This window comes from Camelus dromedarius, chromosome 34 (assembly GCF_036321535.1).
Source record: "Camelus dromedarius isolate mCamDro1 chromosome 34, mCamDro1.pat, whole genome shotgun sequence".
Lineage (NCBI taxonomy): Eukaryota > Metazoa > Chordata > Mammalia > Artiodactyla > Camelidae > Camelus > Camelus dromedarius.
This window is the reverse complement of record NC_087469.1, coordinates 10,720,324-10,730,752: the sequence shown is the minus strand read 5'-3', so window position 1 is coordinate 10,730,752 and position 10,429 is coordinate 10,720,324. Positions and strand designations below refer to the sequence as shown.

Below are 10,429 nucleotides of genomic sequence, written 5' to 3'. Positions count from 1 at the left end.
CCATATACAATATATTTCTTCAGTTCCGCCTGCAAACATCTGAAGTGGCTCTTTATCCAACTATTTTCAGACTTTTTTTTTTTCTTTTTTTCTTTTTGAGTTCAAACCTGTATTGGTGGGTAAGGATCTTGGGCCTTTTTGTGGAAATCAAGTGGCAAAGCAAATCAAATGAACAGTGGATGTCGAGAGGGGAAACAATTACCTCTTAACAATGCTGTTTCTAAAAGTCAATCCGCAACAGTGCATGAAAGGATCATTATCCCTGAATAGATGCATGAGCTAAGGTTGACGTTAGAACTGGGTTTTTAAAAAAAGGAAAAGATAAACAGAGGCCAAAGATGACTCCTTATTGCTTGATTTTTTTTTTTTTTTTAAATTCAGGGCACAGCCAGCTAATTTTGTAATGTTTATTCTGGGAAAGAATAGAAGCAGATTAGGGTTCCAAGCCACTTTCCTAATGATCAGACCAGGACACATTGCCACCTGCTGGTATACCCTAGCATGATAATTCTATCCTGAAAACTTAAGTTGCGTATTTTCTATACCTAACTGGAAAGAGCTCCACCCATCTATGTACAATGACCAAAATGCAGATCTTATCCTCGAACTTACATCTTTTTTAAACATACTAAATATGTTTCTAACCCTATTCTAATAATTTTACAGCGTGGGTATCATATTAATTGGACCCAATGACTCATCAAATCATGCATTTTAAAACTGAGTTCCCCTCTTCCCTTCAAGAATGCTTTACTACATGAGCTTCAGGAATAAAACAGACTGGGAAAGTTTCCTAATTCACCTTCTCTTCCTTGCATACAAAACCTCTTGGCAGGCTGCTTTCAAGGTCTTTCCAAACTTAAACAGACCCAAAGTTCTAGCTGTGAGCAAAGAGAGCATTTGCTGTGGGAAAGCTTCGGAAGATGGTAAGCAAGGGATTTAATTATGCCAGTGGTTATTCACTCCAGAGCTTTTTTTTTTAATGATGAAAATCTCTATATTCATGCACAAAGCTCTAATGGTAAAAATGTCCTGGAAAGCCTCTGTACAGCTGTTAAAGAGCTCTACGCTGTACTGGAGTCTCTGTGTATAGAATGGCTTCCGGAGGGTCTGTCTTACCAGTTGAGGTAGAACACACTCCCCAGGGACATTAGTCCTTTACTTAGAAAAATGACATTGGTGACACCATCCACTGTGCATGCTCTTTGATGTTTTCCAGTGGAAGGGGAGGGGTTATTCTAAACCACATCCTCATGCCCTCATCCATTCTTTCAACCTGCCTATTGAGCACCTACTACGTGTCTAACACTGTTCCAGGCATGGGAAGCAGTCTGAAGAGAGCCAAATGCCCTGTCTTCATGGACCAAACGGGACGTCATCAAGGCAACTGTTCAAACAGGTGGCAGAATATGAAAGAAATTAAGTTCTTCCTTCCTCTTTTGGCAAATTTTTTTCTGTATGTAGACTGTTGCCTCCAAAAGTAAATGGTATTAGGAAGGGTGGCTGATAAGGATAGCGAAGAGGTATTTCACTGTAAGTCTAAATACAGGTCAACATTTCTACAGGCCAAAAAGCCTTTTTTAAAACTTCTTGGCGGAACTACAAAAATAAAGATATAAAGCCAGACACTGGGTTGATAAAAAGTTGTTTATTTTTTATAAAATTTAGTACAAATCTTACTGAAATATAAATCCTTCTTGAGCAGTGTTAATAATTATTACACAGTAATCTAAATGCAGATGAGTACTTCATTTGTCTGACCATACCACATAGTATTTAGCCCTTCATTTTCCTGTCATGTAAAATCGCAGCATCTGCACTGCTGAATCACCTTCATTTCACATTTTTCTCTAGTGAGATTCCTTCAGCGTTATCAGCTGCAACATCAAGAAAAGCTGAAATGAGGGATTCTCCTTCCCTTACCATTATTAAGGTTTCTCGAAATTCAAAAAAACCTACATACCTTCCCCTAAAAGAGCAAAATCTGCAATCCCTTCACTTCTGAGGAATAAGGAGAAAAGAACTGGTACCAGATTAAGTCTATTCATTTGTCTGGTATGGGACAGGCTGCACTGTGCCAAAACTCAAGAGCTGGCTGTTTCCTTTCCTTTTCTTTCTTTCTTTTTTTTTTTTTCTTCCAAGCCACTCCTTTTTTTTTTTTTTTTTTTTTTTTTAAACTAGGGTTTTGCTAAAATCAGCATTCCCCAGCATCCTACTTTGACCACAGTTTTGTTGGAAAGAAGCTAACCCGCATTTCAGGGATACTGATCATAGGGGAAAAAAAAGAGATGAGATGCTACTGTCAGATTATTCTCATGTCCAGCAAGTCTCCTTAACCAAATGACAATCATTTTAAAAGACCTATGGTTAACATGCCTTTAAAGCTGCTTTTCCCAGAGAAATGATGACCTCATGCGGTTCCAACCACTCCATCGTGCCTGGCCAATGACATCTATTTTCAAGACTACTCATTAGGCCAGGATTACCAATGACAGTCAAATGGGCTGACACTTCCTACTGACCTCCAGCCTTGACTTCAACAGCCCCGTACCTTTGCTCATCAACAGAGCTACTGGGTCACCACTGGTCTCAATAACACAACTGAATGAATAAATACTCAACAAACAAACATACATAAATAAATCTTCCCTTTTTCCCATAAAAGCCCTACATTAAAGACCTGCATTAATAAAATGACATCTAATGTCTCTATGAAAATGCAATGGGGTATTTCCTTTATTGACAACAGGGTTTAAACTGAACCAAGGAGTAAACAAGTGACCTATCCAAATGATCTGTCAGGTGAGTAGCCAAATTAGTTCAAAGAACCCTGGAATTCCGTCTCAGTTCCTAACCTCTTGTTCTACATTTAGCGTTCTTGCTCTTCCTATTTGAGATGAGAGACTATTGCGCTAATAAATATTGCTTTCCTTCTAAAATTGGCCTTGTCATACTTTGTCCAGAGAGAGTGGCACCTTTTCCAGATTAAAAAGTAGTAACGGGACGAAGACAGAATGTATCTGAAATGGAAAAAAAAAAAAAAAAAAAAAATGGCCTCTCACCCTGCAGCCAGGACATTTGGTCTTTGGTTCTAGTTTGCAGTATGTATAGCAGCACTGAAACCTGAACTGGCATCTCAAGTCCAGTGGAATCCACATGGTAAATCCCTATGGAATTCAGTCCCAGCCTCTCATGCCTCGGAGATTAATGCACAAAAGCCCTGAGAACTGGCATAGTTTTCCTGGTAGGGCAGAACCCGTACAACAGGACTCGGTAAATCTACCCACAATTCATTCATCTCTCATCCAAAGCTCTAGCTCTATGGTTTTTGTGCAGGAAGGAGTTAACATAGCAGGCCTGAACTGCTGTCTGCGGAAGAGGCTGTTTGCAAGGTTGGCCCAAGGCCAGCATCTGGAGACTTAGATGCCATCGGGAGGGCATTAACTTTAACATTAACTGATAAGACTGGCTCACTGGGCCTAAACTGTTTGTGCAAACAATATGGTTCATGCTGAACACCTCCTTTCCTTCTTGGAGTCAGGGTAAGGCTGACTTCTCCATGCCGGGCAAAGGCTGTCTACATGACCAGCCCCCCCAGTTAAAACCTTGGGCACTAAGTCACTAATGAGCTTCCTTGGTAGACATTTCACATATACTGTGAACAAATCATTGCTAGAGGAACTAAGCACATCCTGGATGATCCCAGTGGAAGAGGACTCTAGAAGCTTGGGCCTGGTGTCCCCTGTACTCTGCTCCACGTGCCTTTTCCCTTTGCTGATCTTTCGTTATACACTTTTACTATAATAAATCAAAGCTATGAGCACAACCAAGTGCTGAGTCCTGTGAGTCCTCCTTGTGAAGCACCAAGCCTGAGGGTGGTCCTGGGAGTCCTATATGATATATACAAAGTATATGGTGCAGGGAGGCTCAGTAAGTAACCCCCCAACACTTCCACAGTTTCACCCCCGTCCTTGTCTTATCTGTTTATCCCCCAATCCAATTCCCTGAGCCAATGCTCGGAATGCCAAAGGCATGTATCTTCCTGAGAGTTCCTCACTTTAGAGTAAATGGAGTGCATTTCTTTAAGCTGCTACACGAAAGCAGGAATAAGCATTTGTTGAAGGAGCCCCTTCTCAAAGGAATGAGGAAGAAACAGCACTAATCTTTTCTGAGTTCCTGTCTAAGCTGTCTGATCGTCAAGCCTCCTGGGGACCAGAGGAGCCAGGATCACCACAAACTAAAAGGAATGCAGCGTGCTCACCTCACAGTTCTGACTTATTCACAACTACTGCTGGGTAGCCTTACTTTCTACAACTGCACCACTGTAAAAATTCCTGTTTTAATACTGGAATGTGCTCTGCTCGAAGACCGACCAAACTGATCGATAAATGTAGCCCTTTTCTGAAACCTAAGTTTGTTATAAGCATGATTCCATAACAGCCATTATGTCCAACCTGGTTCCGACGGCTGACTTCACCCAGTCATTGGTCTGGAGTAAGCCTTGGCTAGTGTGTCTTGAGATGTCCATTATGTTTCAGCTGCCACTCCTCATTCCGCCTGCTTCTCCAGGCATGGTACTTCTTGATGCTTTTCCTCCATGCAAAGCGCCAGATGCTAAACATGAAACACCAAGACACACCATACATCGCCACTCCCCCAACCTTCACAAACCACTTGGGCTTGGGTGAGACCATTTCACAGAAAAGGAGGCGAGCCCCTACACCAATCCTCACTCCAGTGAACAGAGCCACAAAGAGGAAGTCCACCACGTCTCCAGTGAAACTGTGGTAACGACCTGTTTCACGGAGAAACCAGCGCATCTGTAGCAAGGGGTTGGTGATCTCGCTTCCGAAGAGGACTGCATTGACCTCTGTGCCTGACTCTCCGAGCACCAGGGCCAGGATGATGCCCAGGATACTCAGTGTGTGGTGAGCCAGCATCAGGGCACCCTCAGACTGGAAGTAGATGCACCAGCCCAAGTCGAAGACGAAGTAGCCCAAGGTGAGACACAGAACGTGCACTTGGAGAGGTGTGTTGGGCGAGCCTGAAATAAACCAAGACAGAAGCAAATTGAGTGGCTGGGAATTATGCTACCTTACACAGGGATCCTATGTTGCTGTTTCTCAACCCTTTCTTGAGTCACTGAAAACAAACACAATGGCAGACACATACTTTTTAAAGATAACTTTAAAAAAAGACTTAAATCTAAACCTTTGGTCTTTATCAACCCCCAACAATGTTACAGGCCCCAGGAAATGCTGTTCTGATGAATCAGATCTCAATGAATGATTCGAGCATCCACAATTATCTCAGTGTCCTCTCTGTGTAGCAACATAAAATCAAATTATTTTGTTCTTTCAATTAAAATCTTATACAATCTCTGTCTTTTCTTTTTTTTTTTTTTCTCTTTTTTCTTTTTCTTTTTTTTACCAGCTACAGGTCTATTTCTAGACTCCTTTAGTTATTCTGTCCCAAATGTCAGATTAACTTCTTAGCTTAATGGGTGAGGTTATTGGACACTGGTAGCCCTAGCCTGTCTTGAAAGTGGACTCTGGAAAGAACCCCAGAAGTTAGTATGTTCCCAAGTCCAAAAATATAGGGTGCAAGGACCCGACAGTTTAAGAATCTTCACATGAATCATAAGGCTTAAGAGTTGCTTCCTATCAGTTTGACGGTTTGGGGGAAAATTCAGAAGCTCAATATGGGAATTTAAGGAAACAAACAAAAAAAGGATCTACGGGATTTTTAAAAACATCACAGTCTAATAGAAGGGACTTATGGACTGAATCATGTCCCCCCTCAAATTCATATGTTGAACCCTTAAGCCCCAGTACCTCAAAATGTGACTGGGTTTGGAGACAGGGCCTTTGAAGAGGAAGTTAAGTCAAAATAGGTTGTTAAGGTAGTGTCCTTATAAAAGAAGACTAGGACACAGGCACAAAGGGAAGGCCATGCGAAGACACAGCAAGAAGGTAGCTAGCTGCAAGCAAAGGAGCAAAGCCTCAGAAGAAATCAAACCCACCATCACCTTGATCTTGGACTTCCAACCTCTAGAACTGTGAGCAAATCAATCTCTGTTTCTTAAGCTACCCAGTCTGTAATATTTTGTTATTATTATAGCTCCAGCAAACTAATTCAAGGGGATACAGCTTTTGTATTGTAAAGAAGTTAACACTGTACATCTAGCAGCTTAAACAGGCATAGTAAACCAGCTTATTTTTTTAAACATTTGTTATTGTTTTATAATCATTTTACAATGTTGTGTCAAATTCCAGTGTTCAAAAAAATATGGAACACTTCATGAATTTGCGTGTCATCCTTGCACAGGGGCCATGCTAATCTTCTCTGTATCGTTCCAATTTTAGTATGTGTGCTGCTGAAGCGAGCTCTAAAAAACCAACTTATGGTTACCAAGGGGGAAGGCGGTGGGAAGGGATACAGTGGGAGACTGAGATTTGCAGATACTAACTAATATATATAAAATAGATAAACAGCAAGTTCATACTGTATAGCACAGGGAACTATATTCAATATCTTATAGTAACTTCCTGTGAAAAAGAATATGAAAATGAATATATATGTATGTTCATGTATGAATGAAGCATTATTCTGTATACTAGAAATAGACACAACGTTGTAAACTGATTATACTTCAATAAAAAATATATATATAAATTTTTAAAAGTTAATATAGCTGCCCCAAATAATGAAGCATCAGGTAAATAAAGGATGGTAAATACATACAACACAGTATTATGTAACAATTGAAAAGAATAAGGAAGATCTACATGGACATGGAAAGATGATGTCCTTTGAATATATAATCAATTAAAAATTGCAGGTTACCAAAAATATGTATAATACAGTCCACTTGTGTCTGTTGTGGGGGTAGGGGTGGAAGATGGTAATATTGGCTTTATATTTTATACATTTCAATTGACTGAACTGTAAGAAGCGATTAAAATTTGTTTTAAAAATAGAGAGTTATGAAAAGCAGAAACAATAAGTGACACATACAATATCAGAGTTAACAATGAAAATGAATAAAGACTCCCAATATATATTATAATAGTAATTACGGTTAAATATTCTTCAGTATTGTCCAAATTCTGTGGAAGAGTCCCATCCTTCTAAGACTGCCCCCAAATCATAAATCCCTAAGGGAAAATCCTCTAATGTCTCCCACCTACCTGGGTGGGTAAAAGGCCAAGGGCCATCAATGAAGCCAATATAAGCTGAGAAACCTATCGAGAGGACTCCATGGGTGAATGTAACCAGCCGGCAGCTCCACTCATAACTTCGGTGCTTATTCAGGTGGCAGAAAGAAACGTAGAGTGAGAGCCAGCCCCCCAGGCTGCACAGCACCTGCAGACACAGAGCTAAGGCCATCCTACAATGAAAAGACCAAAACCAGAAAAACACAAAGGATGCACCCTAAGAAAATAGCATTGGGTCATTTTATGTATATGTCTTCATTTCTACGATTAAAACAGTACAAAAATATTGCCCTCATGGAAACACTTCTTTCTTATCTACATAACCAAGACTCTTCTACTCAAGTATGGCAGTATTTCTGATGCCGTGTTCCTTTGAGATAACTGGTAAAAGCTGTAAATTGAAAAGCAGAAACTGCATTCTGAGTTAGTAGACAGTCTAATATAGCATGTTGTTATGATGAGTGTCAATAATAACCTCCCAGTGATGCCTGACCTTGGACTTCAATACACAAATAATATATGTATTAGATAATGTGTAAGTATTTCAAAAATCCCAATAAGAAGCTCTCACAGAAAAACATCTCCACCACTTGTGGTTTCTGCTCAAAGTCATATGACACATAGAAGTTTCATGTGGTTTTAAGCTGATACTAAACTCAACTGAAGTTTGGGTTTGGATCACAGGTTTATCAGTCAAACTCAAAATTTGAGGTAAACCTAAAGAGAACTAAACAAAGAGCTCAGATATTTCGGAAGGGAAAAAAAAAAAAAAAAAAAACCTCCTAGGTCTACTTAGTTCTAAAATCCAACTCAAAGACCGACCAAGGGGGAAGCAGAAGGATTTTGAGGTACAAGTGGGGAGTTTTTGTTGAGCTATAAAAATATCTTTAAGGCAGTTATTTAATAAAAAATGAAACAACATCAAAAAGCTACACTTGGGAATTTTTACTGGTGATAAATATAGCAGGATGAGAATGAGTCAATATAGTCAGACAGGACTAAAATCTGAAAATAACCAAGAAATCCTTATTAATATTCATTAGCTCCTCTACTGAAAGTACAAATAAAAAAAGTAAAAAACATTTCAGATATCTGCCTCATCTCAGCAGGAATTTTCTTCATGGCTACACTTACCACTTAACCCTATTCTGACAAGTGAAATAGTATCTGTGGACTAACACACTTCAATACACAAGCCACTCCCAAGAATGCTATCCAGAGAGGGCCGTAGGAAGGTCAAGTGCTGTGCAACTTTCATCTGAAATCAGATTTCTATTCGAGAAAACAGTAGATGTCAAAAAAAAAAAAAAAAAAAAGAAAGAAAGGAAAAAGAAAACAGTAGATGTCAATCACTGACCTGAGTTCCAATTCTGTCTCTGCCCCCAGCTAGCTATGAGAGTGTGGGCAAATAACTTTCACCTCTTGAGCCTCAGTTTAAAAAAAAAAAAGAAAGAAAAAAAGAAAAAAAGGACAGGGGGAAAAAGAAAAGAAAAAAGGATTGAAAAAACTCTATAATCCGGCCTAGTTCTGACAAGGAGTTCTGAGATAATTTTGTAAACCATCTAGGCCAATTTTCAGAGCAAGGGCCAGAAATACAAAGTAGCCACAGTGAAAAGAACTGTCCTGTCATTTCCTTTTAAAGGCCAGGGTCACCGGCCAGTAATGCGGATCAGCTCATTTGGATATGCCGATTAGTATTTTTAGAGTCCTGCCCCCTGAATCCTAATTCCCTAGCAGAACAGAGGAAACAGTAGCCCATTTACAAACACTTAAATAAAAGAAGTGACATTTGTAAAGGGCAGATACAACTCTGTGACCTTGGGAAAGTCACTCCATCTCTGCGTTTAGGCTTTTTACTCTTGGGTGAAAAAATGGAAGGGTACTTAGATGGCCAATGGCCGTTCCAGCTCAGAATTTCAAGGCTCTGGTCCTCGCTTCTCCCGTTCCAGGACCAGTTTCAGGAGGAGGAGCGCTGGGCGGGCCCACCTGGCTCTGGGCCCCTGAGCAGGCGTGGCTGGAGCGAGCAGCAACCTCGGAGCCTGGCAGGCACCGCGAGCGCATCTTCTCGGGACTTGCCTACCCACTGCGGCCACGCCTGGTAGGGCGCACCTGAGCAGGACCCTTACACTAGCATCCCTCCCAGCGCCCTAGCCGGCGGTCAAAGGCCTACAGCGCCCAAAGGCAGAAAGAGGCTCCCCTCCCCTAGAGGCCAGGCCAGGCCTTCTGTCCGCTTCCTTCCCCTGCAGCTGGCTGAGCCATCCACGTCCAGAGCCCAGCCCGGCCGCGGGAGCTGGGCAGTTCGCGCCGCGCAGTTACCTGGCCGAGCGCCCCGGGAAGCCTCGGGCGCCTTGGCCCCGGAGCTCGGGGCCCGGATCCCGGGAGCAGGAAGCAGCGGAAAGAGGGAGAGAGGGCGAGGCTCTGACGGCTGCAGAGGAGGAGCTGGGGGTCTGGGGGCACCTGCTGGCTGGGAGGACGGAGCGCAGAGCCGGAGCTGGACCAGGGACGTTCTGAAAGCTGGCTGGAGGGTCCTTCTTCTTCCGCGCAGGCTTAGGGGGAAGGGAGGAGGAGTAGGGAGGGTGAGAGGGTGATAATGACCTAGCGGTGACGTGAGACCTGCAGGCTGTTGCCTTAGCTTATTTGTTTGTTTGTTGTCCGTTTGTTTGAACAATTATCCACCCCCACCCACCCAGGATGGGACAGCCCATCCAATAACCAGTTGCAGAACACCAAGTGCTTGCACACCTACTAGGCACTGTGGGAGATATAAGACCAAGTCCCTGCCCTTATGCATGAGTCTAAGTTGTGAAACAAGCACACAAATAACTAATTTCCAGAAAAGTGCTCAGGCCTGAAAAGTAGAAGCTGTGTATTCCTTCTCATGTCAGCCTGGTCACCAACTTGGCAGGAGAGTATAAGGCTTAAGAGTACACCTAGCTTGGTTATTGAGTGTGTATCTTTGGGTAGGTTAGTTAACTTTTCTGTGCCTCTGTTTTCTCATCCATAAAATGGGGATAGAAATAATAGCTGTCTCATAAAGTTATTGAAAGAATTTTACACGCTGTACATGTGTAAAGTGCCTACAACAATGGCTGGCACATGGAAGTCATTATATAAATGTTAATTGTCATTGCTGTCACCTCACTTTGGGTAAATCCTTTCTCCTCTCTGGATCTGTTTTAATACCAAGGGAAGTAAGTTTGAAGAGATGACCA

General features: G+C 41.8%; 1 protein-coding gene and 1 non-coding gene across 3 annotated transcripts; both read right to left on the bottom strand.

Annotated features, from left to right (window-relative positions):
- Positions 1–3,029: 3,029 nt before the first annotated feature.
- On the bottom strand, positions 3,030–9,763 carry TLCD5 (TLC domain containing 5). Of its 2 annotated transcripts, none has more exons than XM_064482152.1 (3): positions 9,534–9,763; positions 7,191–7,305; positions 3,030–5,044 (listed from the first exon to the last, which is right to left on the bottom strand). In XM_064482152.1, the coding sequence occupies exon 3, from the start codon at positions 4,938–4,940 to the stop codon at positions 4,506–4,508; it is 435 nt and encodes a 144-aa protein (XP_064338222.1). In that variant the 5' UTR covers positions 4,941–5,044; positions 7,191–7,305; positions 9,534–9,763; the 3' UTR covers positions 3,030–4,505. The 2 variants fall into 2 exon arrangements, with proteins under 2 accessions (XP_064338222.1, XP_010979618.1); XM_010981316.3 differs by having other exon boundaries at positions 7,191–7,390; positions 9,534–9,589.
- LOC116150261 (U6 spliceosomal RNA) lies at positions 6,283–6,389 on the bottom strand. Its single transcript, XR_004133977.1, has one exon. It is a non-coding gene; the product is annotated as a U6 spliceosomal RNA (small nuclear RNA).
- Positions 9,764–10,429: the final 666 nt, after the last annotated feature.

What these genes read in the sequence shown, in the direction of transcription:
- TLCD5 (XM_010981316.3), bottom strand. Translation starts at nt 7,389, where the DNA reads ATGGCCTTAGCTCTGTGTCTGCAGGTGCTGTGCAGCCTGGGGGGCTGG. An exon ending in TTGGCCTTTTACCCACCCAG is followed by an intron (nt 5,045 to 7,190) that starts GTAGGTGGGAGA and finishes GGTTTATTTCAG; the next exon opens with GCTCGCCCAACACACCTCTC.